Raw genomic sequence first — 22,753 nt, 5'->3', positions numbered from 1 at the left:
AGCTTTCCCTTTAACGTCAGGAACAAGACACTCTCACCACTTTTATTCAGCAAAGTACTAGAAGTCTTACCTGCCACAATCAGACAAGAAAAAGAAATACATGGCATCTAAATTAGTAAGGAAAAATTAAAACTTTCACTCTTTGCAGATGATATATACAGAAAACCCTAAGGACCCCACCAAAAAACTACTAGAAGTGATAAATGAATTCAGTAAAGTTGTAGACACAAATTCAATATACGGAAATCTGCTGCATTTCTATATAGCAATAAAGAAGTAGCAGAAAGAGAAATTAAGAAAACAAGCCCATTTATAACTGCACCAAAAATAATAAAATACCATAATCAAAGAGGTGAAAGACCCCTACTCTAAAACTATAAAACACTGATAAAAGAAATTGAAGATGACACAATGGATCAAATGGAAAGCTATTACATACTCATGGATTAGAAAAACCAATATTGTCAAAATGTCCATACTACACAAAGCAATCTACAGATCTGATGCACTCTCTATCAGAATACCAACATTTTCACAGACCTACAACAAATAATCCTGTAATTTTATAGCATCCCAAAAGACCCCAAATAGCCAAAGGAATCCTGAAAAAGAAGAACAAAGCTAACGTATCACAATCCCAGATTTCAAGATATACTCCATAGTGGTAGTAATCAAAAGTTAAGTATGGTATGGCAAAAAAAAAAAAAAAAAAATAGACAATTAGATCAGTGGAACAGAACAGAGAGCCCAGAAACAAAACCATGATTATATGGCCAATTAATTTGTGACAAAGGAGGTAAGAACATACAATGGGGAAAAGACAGTCTTGTCAACAAATAATGCGGGGAAAACTACACAGCTACATACAGAAGTATGAAACTGGACCACTTTCTTATCCATACATGAAAATAAACTGAAAATAGATTAAAGACCTAAATATGAGACCAGAAACCATAAAACTCCTAGAATAAATCATAGTAATTTCTTTGCCTTCAGCCACAGAAACATTTTTCTAGATATGTGTCTTCAGGCCATGAAACAAAAGCAAAATTAAACTATTGGGACTATATCAAAATGAAAAGCTTTTGCATACTGAAGGAAACCATCAACAAAATGTCAAGGCAAAATAGTGAATGGGAGAAAATATTTGCAAATGATATATCTGATGAGGGGTTAATATTCAAAATATATAGAAGACTTATACATATAATACCAAAAAAAAACCAACAAATAATCTGATTTAAAAATGGGCAGAGGACCAGGGAATAGAATTTTTCCAAAGAAGATACACAGACGATCAACAGACACAAGAAAAGATGCTAAACATCACTAATCATCAGGGAAATGCAAATCAAAATCACAATAAGAAAAAAAAATCACACTAAGGTATCACCTTACACCCATCAAAATAGCTAGAACCGAAAAGACAAGGGATAACAAGTGTTGAGGAGGATGTAGAGAAAAAGGAACCCCTGTATACTACTGGTAGGAATGTAAACTGGTGCAACCACTGTGGAAAACAGTACGGAAGTTCCTTTAAAAATTAAAAATACAATTACCATATGATCCAGTAATTCCACTACTGGGTATTCACCCAAAGGAAAAGACATACACATCCCTGTGTTTATTGCAGCATTATTTACAATAGCCAAGATCTGGAAGCTACCCAATTGTCTGTCCACAAACGAATGGAGAAATAAAAAGGGGTAAATATACACAAAGGACTATTACTCGGCCACAAAGAAGGCTGAGATCTTGCCATTTGCAACAACATGGGTGGACCTAGAGAATATAATGTTAAGCGAAACAAGTCAGACTGAGAAAGACAAATAGCACATGATTTCACTCATATGTGCAATTTAAGAAACAAATGAGCAAACAGAGGAAAAAAGAGACAAAATACAAGACTCTTAACTGGTGGTTAACAGAGGAGAGGTAGATGGGGGGTGGCTGAAATAGGTGATGGGGACTAAGAGTACACTTACCATGATGAGCATTGAGCAATGTACACAACTGTTGAATCACTCTATTGTACATCTGAAATATTATATCATGTAATAATTATGAACTAATATAATAATATGACCTGAAACTATATAACTAATATAAGTATATATTAACTATACTTCAATTAAAAAAAGAAGAAAAGAACCACATTAATGCAAAAATACATTTTCTCTACGGAAATAGCTATCATCACTTTCCAGCATTATGAAAGGCTCTTATAAAATACCAGAGCAAAAAAGTCCCAGTATTTTTCTCCTCCTTTTCCCTCTGGCATCACATTCACCGGCCTGGAAGGGGCAATCTTCCTTCCCATCCTCTCAGACAGCCTCCTGCCCCCTCTCCCTTGCTTTTCCTAACACAGGCTCCCCAACAGCATACCAGTCACTCCAGGCAAAAAGCATACCGTTCCTCATCCCATTGTGTTTTACAAGATCGGACTGATGAAAAGAAAGGACATGTAGCAGAGATTAGGATGTGCCCCCACACACCAGCCCTTCAGAGGAAAGGCACTGCCAACAGACCAGTGACGGTACCAAAACCCTGCCTTCAGCATGCCCACGCATGGCTGTCCTCAGTTGCCAACGCCCCGCAGGGCGTGGGGCATGGCAGTGCGGACCCTGGATCGGCAGGGCCCAACACTGCCTCTTCCAACCACCCTGAGAGACAGACACCCTCCTTCAAAGAGGGCAACTCCCTCTGGGTAGGGGGAGGGGGAATTCTTCGCGGGGACAGGGAGTGGTGGTGGGACCCCTGGAAATGAACCAAAACGGTCAGGTGGCTCCTTCAGTTTTGTAGCTCCAGGAAGAAGGAAACACTATCATTAGGGTAGAGGATAGAAACAGGAGCTTGGGATAAAAGAATTCCTTAACTCTAGATTAATTCTAGATTGGGATAAAAGAATTCCTTGATTCCTCAGTTCTAGCTGAGTCTAGAGTGAGTTTTTACTAACGAATCAAAAGGCTGTATTGTTGCAACTCATAAATTATTGAACGCTACATCTGAAACTAATGATGTATTCTATGTTGGCTAATTGAATTTAAATAAAGAAGACGGTATTGTCCTGGTCAACACAGAAGAATGATCTCACCGTAGAGAGAACAATTTTCTACCAAAATTCCCGCCCACCTCTTTACATAGTATGGAGCTGCTGCTGGGAAGTCCAGGAAGGGACTGCCTTTTCCAGCTTCCTACCCGGCCCAAAAGGGCCATGGGACAGGCTCTCCGCAGCAGTTGACGTGTGAGCAATGAGGGTCACATTTAGGCCCATCCACATTGCCTTTCTCATTCTACTTAAATGAAATAAGAGTCCACAAGCCTAGGGAACTGTAGAGTCCCTTCTAGAAGGCAGCAACTAGGGTCTCTGGATCCCCTGTGATGGGGATCCATTCCACTGTCTGGAATGACCTCTCTAGAAGAAGCATGTCCTTTGGCTGAGCTTTTGGGTTCTTAACTCGTGCCATGTTAAGCCACTGACAGTCTGGGCTTTGTGACAGCATCTAGTGTTATCCTAACCCATCCCCTTACCTCCCTAAGTAAAGAAAGTGGTCAGTTGAGCGTGGGGAAGCCCTCCTCTCCTACCTGGGGCTTGGGTAGAAATAAATGAATGGGAGAAAGTGCTCACCACCGCCCCATTGTGGCTTTTCCTTATTTGGAAGCCAGCCAGTGCAAGAGGCCTTCCTTGGCCTGTTTCATCAGGGCAGGTGAGGAGGAATGGAATAGGCTGGCCCGTGTCCCCAAAGGGAGCCCAAAAGCACAGCCATGTCCACCACCATTTCCCTCTGCACAATGGAGTCAGCTCCTTGACACACTAGTTGTGATTTACTTTAAAAATACTCCAGCAAGGGGCTTGGATCAAATAAGACAGGCCAAGGTTGATATTTGCAGAACACAGATGGGGGGGTCCACAGGGATTCATTATACTAGCTTCTCTCTCGACTTATGTGCATGTTTGATACTTTCTACACTAAAAAAAAAAAAATTTTTTTTTCTTTTTTTTTTTTACACAAAGGAAACTTCTCGACAGGTCGTAGGAGAAGAGGCTCACTGAATTAATGCCACTCTCTTCCCGAGGCCTCCTCAGGATGCTGTGGTTACTCTCAGGAGGGGAAGGTGTTTACAACAGGCAGATTTGTGGGATTTTTCTACTTCCATTAATATTTAGTACGTGTCATTATCTCCAAGCCTAATCACTTAAAGAAGAGATTTTAAATAATTGATGCCTACAAAAGAGAAAAAAAGCCATGCCGTGTTTTTTCATTATCCATCAAAACCCAGAAAACCTCTTCGTCTGGCCCTGACACGGACACATAAATATATTAATGCACACCCTGAGAAAAACATGCATACAAATCAATAGACATGAATCTGCTCAGGCTACTTGCCTGATGGAAAAACCATCCCATTCTTTCCATCTCCCGTGTGGCCTGCTCCTCCCTGGCATGGGGCTGTGGCCATGGGAGAAGAGGTTCCAGCAACACCCCTGTGCCTTTGGAGCAAAAAAACACCCTCCTCTGACACTGAGTTTCAGTCCCCAAAACACACATGCAGCTAACATTTCTTGAGCTCTGATAAGGGAGGGGCTGCCCGTGGGCTCATCTGCACGCATACACATATGTGCACTAATATGTTTACACACCTAGAGAAACCGCTTGCACTGACACTTACTAAAACGTCTTTGTTCCCAGCACCCAAACAGCACAAATGAAGGGGACGCCCCATGAGCACCTCAGAGGAGCACCTGACGGCTGCTCCCCGAAGGAGAGCAGGTAGGATACACCCTGGTTGTTACCTATGAGCCTCTCTGCATTGAAGAGGTTCCAGGTCTACCAAGGTCTCTGTCCCACTTTCATCAAAGCAGCCAGAACTCTCTTTGCTGGCACCTTTAAAGTGCTCACACCCCCGCAGGGAGGGCCCTGTTCCACGGACGCTGTGGAGACAGGTGCAGACTTACCACCAGCGAGAGAGGCCTCTTCCAGGAGACGACGCCAATGAGTCCTGACAGCAGCACCTGCAAGGACAAACGGTGCAGGAAGGTAAGACTCCTTGGAAACCTCTAACGGACCCAGTCAGTCCGTTCAGCACAGTTCAACACAGTCCTGGCCATCTCCACGTGAAAAAGGACTACTTCTAGAATCCAGTCCCCATACAGGAGCAGGGGGACAAGGAAGCTTGCTGTCCACCTGGACGCTCAGCCTGCAGCCACTGTGGGTGGCACATGGGCCTCTGAGACCACCAGGAACTCCTGAGAGATCACTTAGGCTCCGTATGGATGGGCCCAGGAACGGATGCACTTGCTGGAAGAGCCCCCACCGGGCACTTACTCCACTCTGGTCCTGTGAGTTTTTTGGCTTCGTGACTTAAAAATCACAGAGAGGACTACCTACTTTGGGGAAAGGCGGAGCTCCTCCCTTACTGGTCACCTGGCTACTTGCCTTCTGCGCATGGGTGCTGGGCGCAGCAGACCTGGCAGGCTCCCTCTCTCCTTTCCCACACTTGGTCCCCAGACTGCTTCCCAAGTCACCAGGAGGCGGTGCCACTGGATGAGGTCCCCAGCTTCCCACATACTGCCTACGTGGTTCCAGGTCCCCCCGAGCGAGTCCCCTCCAGGACCTCTTCTAGCAGCCACTCCCCCCACCCTGACTCCTCCATGTTTCCTTAACCCCATGAGCATCATTGTGTCTTCTCTCTCAGGAGAACCACCCCTCAGCTCCAGGCCCACAATCCCTGAGGCACATGCTAGCCATGGATCCCTCCATTCCCAGGCTCCTTGGGACAGGAAGGGCCCAACAGATCACAGAGACACAACTGCTCCCTCCCCACTGCAATCTGGCTTCAGCCCTCACCACTTGCCCACACACTTCCCAAGGTCACCAGAGGGGTCGCTGAGTGCAACACACTAGTGCAGTGATCAGCTTGAGGTTAACCACATCCTCCTGTGGGAGGCTCCCTCTCCACTAGGCTTTGCATCACTCCCCAGATGTCCTCCCTTCTCTGCTCCATCAGGTCCTCCCATCTCTCTTCCCTTCCCACTCCCCAAAACCTGTCCTCCAAGACTGCTGAATCTTATTCACACACAACACACAAAACAAACAAACAAAATGAATCAAAGAGCTCAACAGGGCTCTGCTCCCAAGCATGTTACATATATACTCTTTCTTCAATGCATGCATTTTGCAAACATACTCAATATCAACAAATAGTATTTACGAACACTTTCCCATCTTCATGATGCCACCCAGCTGCAACCTGTATGGAAATCCTTGGATTACTGTTTTCCTGTGTCTCTCTGAGCCCCAGTCCCTCATTCTTCATCCACAAGGTCTATAACCTCTCTCTTCCTTTTTATGCCCAAACCACTCTCCCTCTGGTCATCTCTCCTCCCACAATGGCACCCCTCTTCCTGATCTCTCAAATCTAAATCCTAGAGATGGCCCCAGCCCAGCTGGCTCTGACCCTGCCTTCTCCTTAGGATATGATTTCCGAAGAGCGTCCTCTGTTTTCCCTTGATGGCAGCACCAGCCTGAACCAAATAAAGCCTGGATAGAGGATGGGAAGGTACACTTCCCAGAAAACATATGTTTATACTCTGTCTTCTACTTCCCACTTCTACCATAAAAGATTTTACCTATTCTTTAAGACATGACCCAATTCCTCCTTACTCAGGAAGGGCCTACGTATTCATGAGAACAAGGGGCCCCACTAAAGCCCTAAACTACCACCAGACCTCTCAAGCCATGTTTTATAACACCTTGATCTTTTCTTCTAAGCTGAAGTTTATAAAACCATCAAATGTCTACAGTGGCCAAGTTGCTTATAACAGACATATTATTGGGAAACCCACAAACCTCCAGAGAACAGGCATTTATAAACACAAAGGAAGTTAGTTAATAATCATTTAACTTAGGCTACAGTAAAAATTCTTGACCTTCCTTGCCTCCATCCCACAGTTATCATTCCATGAATCCCCTCAAATAATTTTACCTCCAACAAATATGGACAGTTTGTTTTACTGAAGAAAATGTTACATTTCTAAGTATCATTGATAACTGTAATTACAGATGGATCCAATTCCCCTACACAAAGGGAAAAAATAAAACCATCAAACTCTGTGGCATGTAAATCTTCAGATAATCCCTGATGACCCATAGGCTTGTATAAAGCCCTTCCCTTTACATCAATATGATGGGCTATCACTCCTATGGTCCCACTCAGTGACACTTACAAAGATGTTGCCCCAGCAACACTTTGCATCCTTGTAAGACCCTGGCTAGTTGACTCAACTAGGCCATGTCCAGACTCCTGACCTACAGAACCTCTGAATGTTGCTGTGTCAAGCTATAAAATTTGTGGTACCTTGTGACATAGCAGTAGAAAACTATTTATTATGGACTAAATGTCCATATGATGGACTAAATCCATATGATGAAGTCCTAACCCCCCAGTGTGTTGGTATTTGGACGTAAGCCCTTTAGGAGGTAATTAGGGTTAGATTATGTTATAAGCGGGAGGGCCCTCATGATGGGATGGTGGCCTGACAGGATGAGAAAGATTTCTCTACTCTCTCTCTCTCTCTCTCCCAACATGTGCACACCATGGAAAGGCCACATGAGGACACTGCGAGGTTTCAACAGCCTGTAAAACAGGAAAGGAGCCCTCACCAGAACCAAACCCTGATCTCAGACTTCTGGCCTCCAGAACTGTGAGAAAATAAATTCCTGTCAGTCAAGCCACCAAGTCTGTGATACTTTGTTACGGCCACTCAAGCTTATTAATACCCTAATATTAATAATGAAGAGTGGAATATTGTATTCTTGTTTTCAAATGTGCACTCTCTCCCCATGTCTCTTCAGAAGAAGCAGACTTCCCTGCCCCCAGATCTAGAAAACCAGAGAACCAGAGGAGGCCTCCTCTGGTCCACTTGGCACCAGAGAAGAGAAGAGCATAGCTCCCCTCAGAAATGACCGGGTCTTAGTTTGAACTTTATTTTTTTATTTATTTTTTTTTTTGCTCAATTCCCACTACCGATGAGAATTATGTTTCATGTTCTGCCACTCTGGTACTTCTGCAGGTTTATTTTGTACCACTTTGGTGAGGGACGAGGTCATTGAGCTAGTTAGCCGTGAAATTACTGCATCTCATGAAACCTTTGTCCCATTTAATTTGCCGATATCATTATTCAAAGTCCACAGTTTACACAGAATACGAAGAAATTGAAGAGGGTCAGAGAAGAGTAACATATAATTAAATAGCTGTGAAAGAAAAGCCAAAAAAGAATGTCAAAGGCGTGATCTTCCTCAGAGAGAGAAGCACCTGCAAGTTGTTAAAAGGACACCAACCCACTTTTTTTTTCTCCACTTGCTGCCCAGCATAAATAGAGGCAAGTGATAATATTAAAAATGAGACAGAATTTCCTGCTGTTGAGGGCAATGAAAGGGGAAAACAGACTGCCAGGAAGTAATGGCATCTTTAGAGCCAAAGGCCTTCCAGTTGGATTGGTACTGCTGTCTGAACACAGAGGCCTGGAAGAAATTAGCCCTTTAAATCCTGTCCTCTAAGATCGAAAAGTCCTTTCATTGTCCCAAATCAAGAATTTTCTTCTGAGCTCCTCTTCTGGTTCAAAGGCAAATGATAATGCAACATTTTAGGTAAGGAAGCGAGTCCTTCTAGAATGCAGACTTGAAAGCCAATTCAATTATTTCACAAAACATATGGCAGGATTGTCTAATAGCTACCAGGGCATCAATTAACCCCTAAGAAGCCAGGTTTCACCACTTTCTGGAGAAAGAACTGTTGTTGCAAAAATGGGGCAAATAATATTCTGAGCTTCCTGAAATGAAGTTTACCTAGCCCACTTCCCCAAGTTTTCCAGACTTCAGACCTGTGCTATGCAAAATGCTTCCTTCTCCTTCATGGAGTAGGGGAACCTCCTACTTATTCCGACTTACATTTTCTTTTCTTTCTGGGTGGTTTTCGGTGTCTAAATCTCCCTGGGGCCACATGGCAGGGCTGATTCCATTATGCCTTCTGTGTCCATCTGTGTCCATCTCAGCTCCCTTCTTAGAAAAATACATGACTTCCCATCCACCCCATCTCCATGGCTTCTACCTCCTTCTCTCAGAACAACCCCAAACCCACCACCTGTCTCCCAACCATTCACTCCCACCTGCAGTCCCGACTTTCTCCACACTACTTCCCGCTGGAGGCTTCATCGATACATCAAACTCAAAACGTCCACAAGGAACGCCACTCTCCTTCTCAGTCTACTCCTCCATGATAGAATAGAAACCTGTAGCTTTCATTCTCTCAATGTATAAAGGCAAAACTAGACATTGATGAGAAAGATAGCCCGATCAAGGAAAAAAGGAAAGTGTTTTTAAAATACTGCAAATAACCCATGAGTCAAAAGAAAATCCAAGCAAAATACAACGCAGTCTGTTCTGCAATGAATGTTTTTTTGACGCGAATTACTTCATATATGCTTGGAACCCATTCATCCTGGTTCTGTCCTGTGTGATGCAGCCTTCCACCAGGGCTATTTACTCAAAACCCACAACTGGACTTTGTTATTTAATGGGTTAATAAAGCAGCATATGTATTTTTATAACACATTTCTAAAATATTTGGATTTTAAAATATTTCAAAATAATTGGTTTCCTCTATAATCCTATCTATTTCATTTTATGCATTAGAAAGTCTTATTCTGAGATGGGCTCCCCAGGCTTCCCTAGGTTGTTATGAACCCTTGACGCAGAGTTCCTTTAGTCCAGATATTTTAGTGGTCAATTCCATTTTTTTTTTTTTTTAAATCTAGGAATGTCTTACTTCACCTTCATGCTTGAAAAGTAATTTTGCTGGGTACAGGGTTCTAGGTTGATGGTTTCTCCTCTCAATAGGCTGAAAACAGTATTCTACCATCAACTGGTTCCCACCGAGGCCATCAGGAAGTTGGTTGTCCTTTTAACTGTTGTTCCCTGAGGCAAGAAGCTGTGCTTACTCTTTTTTATTCTTTTTTTGTTGTTGTAAAAGATTTTATTTATTTATTTGAGAGTGAGAGAGATCATGAGAGGGAAGAAGGTCAGAGGGAGAAGCAGACTCCCCACGGGGTTGGGAGCCCAATGTGAGACTAGATCCTGGGACTCCCTGGATCATGACCTGAGCCGAAGGCAGTGGCTTAACCAACTGAGCCACCCAATGTGCCCTTTTATTGCTTTTTTTAAGATTTCTTTTTTTAAGTTTCAGAGAGAGAGTGAGCAAGAGAGAAAGTACAAGCAGGGACCAGGGTGGTAGGGGAAGCAGGCTTCCCACTGAGGAGGGAGCCTGACGTGGGGCTTAAATCCCAGGATGCTGGAATCATGACCTTAGCCAAAGGCAGGTGCTTAACCAAATGAGCCACCCAGGCACCCCTGTCCTTACTCTTTAAGGCCTTTTAAAACCATCTCCTTGCCTTTAGTGTTCTGGGCTTTTTGCATATTATGTCTAGGTGTGGATTTCTTTTTATATCCTTTTTGGCATGTACTATGCTTCTGACATGATGAATTTACATTTTTCATTAGTTCTGGAAATTGAATAGCCAATATCTCTTCAAATATTGCCTCTCTGGCATTCTCTCCATCAGGGACTCTGGCAATCTCATGCTAATCCTTCCTATTCCATCCTCCGAATCTCTTAGTTCTGCTTTCACATATTCCACACCCATGTCCTTCCGTATTTCTTTCTGAAAAACTTCCTTATGTTTACCTTCCAGGTGACTAATTTTCCCTGAACTACGTTTAACCAGCTGTTGAACATCTGCATTTATTTAGAGAATTTAAACGATTATATTTTATGTATTTACAAGTTCTGCTTTTATCTTCTCCCAAATATGGTGATTTGTTTCAGACAGTCTCTTACTGCATGCTCGTCTGTACAATTGCTTAAAATATTTCATATGCAGATGCTCTTACATCCATGATGTACAGTGAACATTGGGTATCTAAGACTGTCACTTGTTGTTTCTGTTGACTCTCACTTACTGCAGCATCCTTCCTTTGATGTTTGTAGGCTGGGGAGTCTTTTGTTGTGAATACATTGCTTGCTCTTAATTAGTGAGGTTCTATGGACCCCAAATAGAGAAAGTTTCCCCAAGACAGGTATACTTCTGCCAGTAACCAGAAAGAACCTGAGCTCTAGAAATGCTGTGATCTCCAAGGGGCTCAGCTCATGGCTCAGTGTGGAAATCTCAGTCTGAACCCTCCCCACCCCATCTCACTGCACAGTGGACATTCATGCCTAGGCACCTGTCTGCTCCAGCCCTGTATTCCTCTGACCCTGCTTCCTGCCTCTCAGATTCCAGCTGCCTGCCACTCCGGCCTTGGGTCATTGTGTGGAGTTTGTTTAGGGGTGGGGTGGTAGACCCCAGAGATCTGCAATGCCTCCAGTGCATGTCCTTTGTCTAGGATCAGGGTGGCAGCAGATTCAATGTCTGGTGAGGGCTCACTTCCTGGTTCACAGATGGGCATCTTCTCACATGTCCTCACATCATGGAAGAGGAAAGAGAGCTTATTTATAAAGGCATATCTCTTATTTATAAAGGCAATAATCCCATTCATGAGGGTTCCATTCTTGTGACCTAATCACCTCCCACTGGCTCCACCTCCAAATACCATCACACTGGGGATAAGGATTTGACATGTGAATTTTAGGGAGACACAAACATTCAGTCTATAACAATCAGGATATCATAGATGGTTTTCTAGGAAAATATGTTACTACAATTGAGTACCCTTAAAATCAAAAAACTAAATGTACCTATAAACACCAATAAATTGGGAAAGTGGTCAAATACCCACAGGCAAATTCTTCAAAAGCTTCAAAATACAGAGATTTCCAACACAATTTAATTTTTTTTTTCTGAGCACAGAGGGGAAAAAAAACAAGGAAACTTTCCAAATTCGTTTTACAAAGGTCAGCCTAACTGTTACAACCCTGTAAAATACCACAAGAAGAGAAAACAGGCCAATTTTACTTATAAACAGAGGTATACAATTTCTAAATAAAATGTTAGAAAATAGACTTCAGTGATACATTTAGAAGAATAAAGAGCAAGGCAGGGGGTTCACATTAGGAATGAAAAGATGGATCAGTAAGAGGAAACACAGTAATAAAATTAATCATATTAATATGACAAAAATGAAAAATATCATTCAGTAGATATATAAAAGGCATTTGATAAAATTAAATCACTATTTTTTATGAAAAATAAATCTTAGTTTAATACAGCAAGATAAAGATGCCCCAAATTGCCACCTATATTTAAAACTAATCTGGAAAATACCAGTGTGGTGTGCAGAATTATGTGATGTTTCCCAATAACTGCTCCTCCCACCTCCCGGTTGTATATTGCCTACAGAATCCCCTCTTCTTGAGAGTGGGTGGGATTGTGAATATGATGAATTTCAGTCCTGTGGTTAGGTTACACTCTATGAAAAAGGCAAAAGGATTTTGCAGTACACTCAGGTCCCAAATAAGTTTGGTTTTGAGTTCATCAAAAGGAAGATTCTTCTGGGTGGGCCTGGCCTCATCAGGCAAACCCTTTGGGTCTGGGCCCTGTGTAAAGCCAAAGATTTGAAGCATTACGGAGAGTCTGCTGCTGCCTGAAGAAGTAAGCTGCTGTGTTTTGAGAGGGATTCTAACAGCTGGATCTTCTCCAGCTGACACCTGGCAAGAAAATAGGGATCTCAATCATACAACCGTACAAATAAACACTGCCAATAACCTGAGGGACTATGGAAATGGATCTTTCTCTCCTCAAGCCTCTGGGGGAAAATGCATCTGGCCTCACTTTGATTTTAGCCTTCAGACTCAGCAGAAAGCCTAAATGTTCCAGGCTCCGGACCCATAGAAACTGCAAGATAATGTATCTGTGTTGTTTTAAGCCATGGTGCTTGTGGCAATTTGTTATATAGCAATAGAGAACTAATACAACTAGCTAATAAAACCAAAGAAGAAAGAAAAGTTAAATATTTATGAAGAGGGGGCAAATGATTACTACTTGAAAATGATACTTATCTCAAACACTGAAGGAAAAGGATAAAAAAAAAGAATAACAAAGTAATTACAAGAATTCAGTAAATCAAATGGTTAGAAAATTAATATATTTAAAAATCATGATACTAGTTATATTTAGTGAACACTGACTTATGACATATACCAACTAAGGTTTTTGTATCTTGACAACTGTAAAAGGCATGCATGATTTTTGCATCCCACTGCACAGAGGAGAAAATTAAAGCACTTGCCCACATTACAGTATTAAGACATAAGCTCACAAAGTATGGAAAAAAATAGCTTTCCTATATACATGCAAGCAAAGATGGGTTAGAAAAAAGAATAAAATTAAATATTCCACTTATAACACTTCCATTTATAACAAAAAATTCCATTTATAACAAAAAGGTAGAATGACTTAGAACACAGAGACTAATATGAAATGAGCAAGAACAGTATCAAGAAAATCTTGAACATCTAATGAGAACATAAAACTCATATTAGATGCAAAAAAAAAATCCTTTTTTCGGGGCAGCTGGGTGGCTCAGTGGGTTAAAGCCTCTACCTTCGGCTCAGGTCATGATCCCAGGGTCCTGGATCGAGCCCCGCATTGGGCTCTCTGCTCAGCAGGGAACCTGCTTCCCCCCATCTCTGCCTGCCTTTCTGCCTACTTGTGATCTCTGTCTGTCAAATAAATAAATAAAATCTTTTAAAAAATCCTTTTTTCAAAGTGAAGAACCAAAGAATGCATGAAGTTCCTTGAAATTCTAATGAAAATACTATGAAGAGAAAAAAAATCAATTCCATTAAAAGCATTGGGACAATGAGTTAACCACTTGGAAAGAAATAAAATTATTTTCTACCTTATTCTTTATACCCAAATAAATTTAAGTGTAATCAAAGAGTAAACCAAAAATTAAAATCTGATAGTCCTAGAGAAACATGCAAGCATTTTTTAAAACAATCTCTAGAGGAATTCAGTGTTGTAGGCACGACACGGAATCAAGAGTCCTAATAAAAAAAGATTAACACGTTTTAAACGTTTGTTTAAAAAACACCTGTGGTTAGGGGGGCGGAGTCAAGATGGCGGAGAAGTAGCCGGCTGAGACTACATCAGGTAGCAGGAGATCAGCTCAATAGCTTATCTAAACATTGCAAACACCTACAAATCCAACGGGAGATCGAAGAGAAGAAGAACAGCAATTCTAGAAACAGAAAATCAACCACTTTCTGAAAGGTAGGACTGGCGGAGAAGTGAATCTAAAACGACTGGAAGATAGACTGCGGGGGAGGGGCCGGCTCCCGGCAAGCGGCGGAGGAACGGAGCACAAAATCAGGACTTTTAAAAGTCTGTTCCACTGAGGGACATTGCTCCAGAGGCTAAACCGGGGTGAAGCCCACGCGGGGTCAGCATGGCCCCAGGTCCCGCAGGGTCACAGAAGGATCAGGGGTGTCGGAGTGTCACAGAGCTCGCAGGTATTAGAACAGAGAAGCCGGCTACAGAGACAGAGCCGAGGACTGAACTCTCAGCTCGGGGTTACCTGGAACTGGCCTCAGCAATCAGACAACAAAAATAAATTAAAGGCATCCAAATCGGCAAAGAAGAAGTCAAACTATCACCCTTCGCAGATGATATGATACTATATGTGGAAAACCCAAAAGACTCCACTCCAAAACTGCTAGAACTTGTACAGGAAATCAGTAAAGTGTCAGGATATAAAATCAATGCACAGAAATCAGTTGCATTTCTGTACACCAACAACAAGACAGAAGAAAGAGAAATGAAGGAGTCAATCCCATTTACAATTGCACCCAAAACTATAAGATACCTAGGAATAAACCTAACCAAAGAGGCTAAGAATCCATATGCAGAAAACTACAAAGTACTCATGAAAGAAATTGAGGAAGACACAAAGAAATGGAAAAATGTTCCATGCTCCTGGATTGGAAGAATAAATATTGTGAAAATGTCTATGCTACCTAAAACAATCTACACATTTAATGCAATCCCTATCAAAATACCATTCCATTTTTTTCAAAGAAATGGAACAAATAATCCTCAAATTTATATGGAACCAGAAAAGACCTCGAATAGCCAAAGGAATATTGAAAAACAAAGCCAAAGTTGGTGGCATCACAATTCCGGACTTCAAGCTCTATTACAAAGCTGTCATCATCAAGACAGCATGGTACTGGCACAAAAACAGACATTTTTTGTGATCAATGGAACAGAATAGAGAGCCCAGAAATAGACCCTCAACTCTATGGTCAACTCATCTTTGACAAAGCAGGAAAGAATGTCCAATGGAAAAAAGACAGCCTCTTCAATAAGTGGTGCTGGGAAAATTGGACAGCCACATGCAGAAAAATGAAATTGGACCACTTCCTTACACCACACACGAAAATAGACTCAAAATGGATGAAGGACCTCAATGTGAGAAAGGAATCCATCAAAATCCTTGAGGAGAACGCAGGCAGCAACCTCTTCGACCTCAGCTGCAGCAACATCTTCCTAGGAACATCGGCAAAGGCAAGGGAAGCAAGGGCAAAAATGAACTATTGGGATTTCATCAAGATCAAAAGCTTTTGCACAGCAAAGGAAACAGTTAACAAAACCAAAAGACAACTGACAGAATGGGAGAAGATATTTGCAAACGACATATCAGATAAAGGGCTAGTATCCAAAATCTATAAGGAACTTAGCAAACTCAACACCCAAAGAACAAACAATCCAATCAAGAAATGGGCAGAGGACATGAACAGACATTTCTGCAAAGAAGACATCCAGAGGGCCAACAGACACATGAAAAAGTGCTCCACGTCACTCGGCATCAGGGAAATACAAATCAAAACCACAATGAGATATCACCTCACACCAGTCAGAATGGCTAAAATTAACAAGTCAGGAAATGACAGACGCTGGCGAGGATGCGGAGAAAGGGGAACCCTCCTCCACTTTTGGTGGGAATGCAAGCTGGTGCAACCACTCTGGAAAACAGCATGGAGGTTCCTCAAAATGTTGAAAATAGAACTACCCTATGACCCAGCAATTGCACTACTGGGTATTTACCCTAAAGATACAAATGCAGTGATCCGAAGGGGCACATGTACCTGAATGTTCATAGCAGCAATGTCTACAATAGCCAAACTATGGAAAGAACCTAGATGTCCATCAACAGATGAATGGATAAAGAAGAGGTGGTATATATACACAATGGAATACTATGCAGCCATCAAAAGAAATGAAATCTTGCCATTTGCGACAACATGGATGGAACTAGAGGGTATCATGCTTAGTGAAATAAGTCAATCGGAGAAAGACAACTGTCATATGATCTCCCTGATATGAGGACGTGGAGATGCAACATGGGGGGTTAGGGGGATAGGAGAAGAATAAATGAAACAAGATGGGATTGGGAGGGAGACAAACCATAAATGACTCTTAATCTCACAAAACAAACTGGGGGTTGCTGGGGGGGAGGTGGGGTTGGGAGAGGGGGAGGGGGTTATGGACATTGGGGAGGGTATGTGCTATGGTGAGTGCTGTGAAGTGTGTAAACCTGGCGATTCACAGACCTGTACCCCTGGGGATAATAATACATTATATGTTTATAAAAAAAAAAATTGGAAGGGGAGGCGAACCATAAGAGACTATGGACTCTGAAAAACAACCTGAGGGTTTTGAAGGGGTGGGGGTGGGAGGTTGGGGGAACCAGGTGGTGGGTAATAGGGAGGGCACGTATTGCATGGAGCACTGGGTGTTGTGCAAAAACAATGAATATTGTTACACTGAAAAAAAATAAATTTATATATATAAAAAAAAAAAACCTGTGGTTAGGTTACACTATAAGTCAAAGAAGAAAGGAGTAGAATAGATCTTTGCTCTTAATCCCAGGGCCTCCCCATATGACAAGTACAAGTCCATGCTTCTGACAAGTAATTTGGAAGTCTCCGAAGACAGTTCTTAGAGTACCCATCCTCAGTCGATGTTGGGCTTGGCCATGAGACTTGCTTGGCCACACTGGGTGGAGGTGGCCCTCACCCTCAAGACCTCCAGGGCATCTCATGATGCCACCCAACAACACATGTTGCCTGTGATCCTCTGTGTACCTGCCCCTCAAGCCAGTGGACTGGACCCAGACAGCCATGGTCCCTTCAGCCTGGGCCCCAGAATGGACAGATGACACAGACCCAAACCCAACCAAGCCTTCATCCAAGGTGGGGCCACCTCAGCTCTCCTGCAAACCAGAGCAGAAAACAAAGACTGGCTGCTGCCAACCACTGAGGTTTGGAGTGGTTTCTTTATGCAGCCTTATCATGGCCAGAGCCAACAAACGTTTTGTGATTTAAAAAGAACATAAAATGGAAGACCCATTCCAAAGAGGAAAAATACTTATAATACACACAACAAACAAAAGTTTTATTTTCTTAACTTACAAAGAGCTCCTATTGATTAATAAATAAAGGGAACCACTCAATAGAAAAAAATGGGGAAGGATGTTCACATTTTTAATGGATGGTAAACATATAAAACTATGTTTCAACCTACTCCATTTTTTTTAAAACAAGCCAAATCAACATGACAAATATTTTGTATCAGGCTGCCAACTTTTTGGTGAAGTGGCAAGGACAGAGGAGAAAAATTTCCTCTTTAATATAATTGGTGTTGGCATAAAATGATGTAGTCTTCTGGGAGCAATTTCATAAAACCCTGAAAATAGGAAAGCCACATACTTCTACTGAATGATTTCACTACCAGGAACATCGCCTATGGAAACAGTACCGGAGGTACGCCAAGTCACTTACACAAGGATATTTACCGCAAAAACCTATAACAAGTGGCTAACAATAAAGGGCTAGTTAAATAAACTTTGATATTTACATGTAACATGAATATATGCATTATGAAATTTGAGATGGATCTGTTTATGCTGATGTGGAACAATGTCCAACACAAATAATTGACAAACAAGACACAGCCTAGTGTGCAGAGCATGATCCCATTTGTATAAACGAGACAAATGGATGGATGCTGGAATCACACCTAAACGTTTTTCCCTGGAAGGACACTCAAGAAATTCAACAACGGGAAACTGGATGAGGGAGGAAGGGAAGGGACACTTGCTATTAAATGTGTAACTTTCTGCAATACCAGCCTTTAATCTGTGCACGTATTATGGCATGAATATTTTAAACTAGGCATACCACTGGAGCTGGTAATTCCACTCCTAAGAATTCCAGGTATTAATCAAAGTGTTCTTTATAATTTTGCAAATGGGAAATGACCTGAGTGTTTAGCAAGAGAGAAGTGCTTATATCTACTGGGTCTTTCCCAGCTGCTGCCATTAAATCATGTTGCATTAGAATATTTAGTACTGTGTGGAATGCTCACACCACATAAAAGGGAAAAAAGAAACAAAGAAAAAACAGGCTACGAAATGGTTTGGAGGAGAGATAATTTCCCTCATATTAAGTAAATAAATAAAAATGCCAACACACAACAAAATACATAAGGAAACCTGCACCAAATCCCAAAGACAGCCACAGATCCTCTCTGGAGAGTAGGACTTTGGTTTCCTCCTTGTACTTTTCAAGTTCCCATGTTTTGTGGGTAATAGAGAAAACATTTTATTGAAACACAGGCTAACAACAGCTGGTTCTGCCTTCGGAGGGAGGTGGGTATACCCAAGCCAGGGACACGTAATTCCTTCTAATGATCCCTTTCACAGGTGGGAGATGTGAATGGGGCCAAACTTGCACTGACAAGACTTGCACTGACAGGCCCTTTGCTTCAGAACACATGTCGATGGTCTCTGGAGACTTACAGCCTGAGAACTGAGTAAGAGGTGGGAAACCAGAATCCCAAGTACTGTGATAAGAGTCCAGAAGGTAGAAGGCATCCAAGGTGTCTATGGGGAGGGCCCGGCCTGCCAGGAAACCTGCCAGCCAGGTGGCCATGGGCAATTCCATGTAGGCTGTTATTCTTTGATGGAGAATAAGAACTTAAGATATAAAAGCAAGTTTCAAAGATCAGTTCCAACTAGAACCCAAATGTGTGTAAGAGCCTCCTGTCCCTCTCCTGCCCTCACCCAACATGGGGAAGAAACTATGAAGTATGCAGGTATATTGCCTGTTTGGAAAAGAATATTAGGCAAACCCATGTGCAAATCATTTTGAGTCTCTTCTTTTAGAAGTCTCCTCTTTGCCCAACAATAAAAACAATATATTCGTTGATACAGAACATTAATTCCATTAAAATCACATTACGTGTAATGAAAAGCTATCAGAGTATAATTATGCTAGCACATTCACAGACCCACATCAACTTTTAAGTCCACTGGAATTACAATAGGAAGTGAACCTGCCTGGTAGACAAATTACCCCTTCATTTCCAAATGATTATGAATAAAGGCCCACTGTACTGATGTTATAAATGACACACCATTTCTGAAAACTCCCAAATCTAGGACTGTTCCTTAAAGGTGTCTTTGCCTGGGCTTTCCCAGAGCCATCCTGTTCTTGGGGCCAAAGGCTATGCTCCCGAACCCTGAGTCTTCTGAGTTAATCTTGCTCCATGGCACACTCCCTTCTCGGAATTCCTGACCCTTGAGCCCGTGGACTGGACCCTGCAGGGTGCCCTGAATTCCTATACATTCACAGTGACCCCTTGGAATATCCTCTGCAGTTCAGACCAGGGCCAGATGCTCCCGCCTGCCCAGGTGTTCTTCCATCCTGGCACCAGCCCTGGTCTTCAGGCCACACATACATACTTGGATGCAGAGTAAGTCTTCTATCTGGAACTTAATGAGATACCTGGAGGAGATAGAGGGGTGGGCGAACAGGGGAGGCAGGGGGACTTGCAGTGAGAGGGTACCAGGAAAACTTCTGCACTGCTAGGCATCCCATGGGAGTGAGGACCACCCCAATTGATGGCCATCCTGTTGCAGTGGCTCTCTCTGGGATTCCACCTTGGCCTGACCTTTGCTCATGGTCTATGACCATTCACAAGTTCAGATCCTATGAGGACCCCCAAACAGAGCCTGGGAAGCCTGGATGACAATGCCGTGCTGGCAACATGCAGGGAATCTCCCCCCAAGTGGCCCCGAATGGATCCAGTGGCCTCCCTCAAGAGCAGGATGGTAGGGGCCTGCACCCCTGTAACTAACAGCTGGGCTCTATTCTCTAGTCCTGTTCCCCTTTCCTTGTGAGTGGTCCCTGCAGCCACCCCTTCTCTGGAACACCCCCACCAATCTCCTCAGCGCTTTTCGCCTCCACATGTGATCTGTCCTGGGAGAGCTCATACCAGCTGCTGAGTTCATGCCGGCCCTTCTCCCAGCCTCTCTGCCTTCCAGGCCCTGTGTACATCCAGAGGCGCCATGGAAATTTGCTGGACACCTCATCAGCATGTCTGACTCAATAGGGCCAACCATGCCATTATGACTCCACCCCCACTGGGATATTCTCTACCCCCGTCAGAGGCCTGCCATTCACACAGGTGTGCCTGTCAGAAAACTGGTTACCCCACTTCCTTCCCTGACATTCCGCTTATGCTCAAGCCCCATCCAAAGCAAGGACCTCCCACCACAGAGCTCACACTGGATGGGCCCCCCCTACCCATCACTCCACCCACACGTGGTCACCTGTCTGTCACTTTGCCCCCTGAGTTACAGCAACAGTTGATGATGTGTCTTCCTGTCTCAGCTCCTGACTGCCCCTCTAGCCAATTCTCCAGGCTGCAGAATCATCATGGTACAGTGCAGAGATAACCACGTCCCTCTCCCCTTTTGACAGTCTTCCTTTCTTCTGCTTTTCGGGTAAGTTCCAAATCTTCAGGCTCAGGGAGTCACTGCCCACCCATTCAGCCTCATCCAGGTCCTTCTACCACAATGAACCACTTGTGCCTCTCTCTTCCCACATAGCCGATCACCAGAATGTGCAGCCCCCACAAGAAAGAGCTACGGGACCATGGCACTAGGACACCGAGGCCCAAAATCCCATCCACGTGCCCTTCTTCCTGCTATGCAGCAAGTACCAGAGGCAGAGGACACACCTTTTTCATGCAGGTAGTCCCCACATGGAGCCTGGGGCCTGGGTCCAAGTGATGTTCCTGAAGGCTCTCCGTGTACAGATGCTCAGCCTCCCAGGACCACCGTCCTTCTCATCTGCCCACCTGGCCATTTCTGCAGCCACACAGGTAGCACAGCCCTGGGGGGCAGTGTTCTCACTTTTACCCTCTTTTTAAATAATAAAAGCAATGCAAGTTCAATGTATTAAAATATATAGGGCTTTCAGGAAAGCCCTATCAGCTAAAGGAGAAAAAGGAAACCATCTCTCTCTCACCACTTCTATAACTTCTGCTATAGATTGGACTCTATTGAATTCTATTTGGCTTGATTTTAAAAAATTGGATCATAGTGTTGTCAATAATCTTCTCTCATTACCATATAACATATCATGATCACGACATCACACCCTGTAAGTATTCATTTGCATCACCTCAGTGGCTAAGCAATATTCCGTTTTATGAAAATATCGTTACTTAAAGTCATCTCCCATTAGTCTATAAACACCTGAAATCAGAAACATAAGTAATATACTTTTGAGAAAGCGTATATGGATAAGAACACTGATTTAATTTTTTCTCATCTAAGTGACTCTTTTACATGAATTGAAAAGTCAAGCTGTTCTCTAAAGAGGCCGTCATTTACAATTGCTTAGCTATTTCTTCTGGTATCCACTTTCAAATTTCTCTGCATGATATTCTGGCTGCTTTCCGATGAGGAAAGGTGAGGATTTTAACTCTCCCAGCAATCCACACGCTCCCCAGGCATAGCCAAATCCACACTCTCACCCATGCCCAATTCTAGGAGAGTAACAGCCCATCTGTCTGGTTATTCGAGTTCATAGTGTGAACATCATGATGACATGTAAGTATTATCCATAACTGGGCCATTACAAGTACTATAATTACAGTGCCTTTTTAAAATCACATGACAATATTTAATTGGGGCTAATTTTCCCATTTTTCACTTCAGTCTTCGGTGCATGTATCACAAATTTATCCCCAGTCCTCTACAGACCTGACAGTCTCCACTCACTCTGAGCATATTAAGGGCTCCTGCTTTGGTTTTCTTGGATGTGTCCCTCTTGTGGTCCTTCCTCCCCAGCTCCTCTTCACCCAGCTGTCCCCTTGGCCTGGTGCATGGCTCCCAGGGACTCCCCTTCACCTCTGTCCTGCAGGAGAGGTACTGTTTCCTTAATCCCATATCTTTTTTTTCTCTCCTTTTTTTAAACAAATTAAGTTTCCCTCCATTTCCACTGCATCAGGATCACTGAAATATTTGGATTTGTTTCTACCTTTTTTATTTTTTTAATTATTTACCTCACTTCTTTGCGTTTCACCTCCTCTCTTGCTTTTACTTTTTAAAGAATTTCTAATTTCCAAAATACATTGTAACCAGTGTTCACCAGTCACAGCCTCTACATACAATATTTTGCTCATGAACCATCCCTTCCCTTCCTCCTACCAAACTTTGTTACAGCTTTTAAAGTTTGCTTACACTGCTTAACATGGTGGTCCAGAGACATGTGGAAGGGTAGGGAGATGGAGAGCATTTGGTTAGCTTCAAAGAGTAGAACCCAAGGAACAACTCTTGATGAAGTCTTTCACAATGGATACCTCATGAAGCATCATGCACGGGTGGCTTATGTTCTCCTTTCT

General features: G+C 42.9%; 1 protein-coding gene across 3 annotated transcripts in view; it reads right to left on the bottom strand.

Annotated features, from left to right (window-relative positions):
* Positions 1-22,753, bottom strand: part of FAM189A1 (family with sequence similarity 189 member A1) — a 501,535-nt gene that overhangs the window by 285,197 nt on the left and 193,585 nt on the right. For 2 of the 3 annotated variants that reach the window (XM_046009853.1, XM_046009854.1), the window contains exon 2: positions 4,958-5,014. In XM_046009853.1, the coding sequence (XP_045865809.1) occupies positions 4,958-5,014 (57 nt within the window). Of the gene's footprint in view, positions 1-4,957; positions 5,015-14,518; positions 14,525-22,753 lie in introns of those variants that run through there. The other variant, XM_046009855.1, reaches the window with a different exon arrangement.

The sequence above is a fragment of the Meles meles genome, chromosome 6 (genome assembly GCF_922984935.1).
Source record: "Meles meles chromosome 6, mMelMel3.1 paternal haplotype, whole genome shotgun sequence".
In the NCBI taxonomy this organism is placed as follows: domain Eukaryota; kingdom Metazoa; phylum Chordata; class Mammalia; order Carnivora; family Mustelidae; genus Meles; species Meles meles.
The sequence above is the reverse complement of the archived record's forward strand: the minus strand, read 5'-3'. Positions and strand labels throughout refer to the sequence as shown.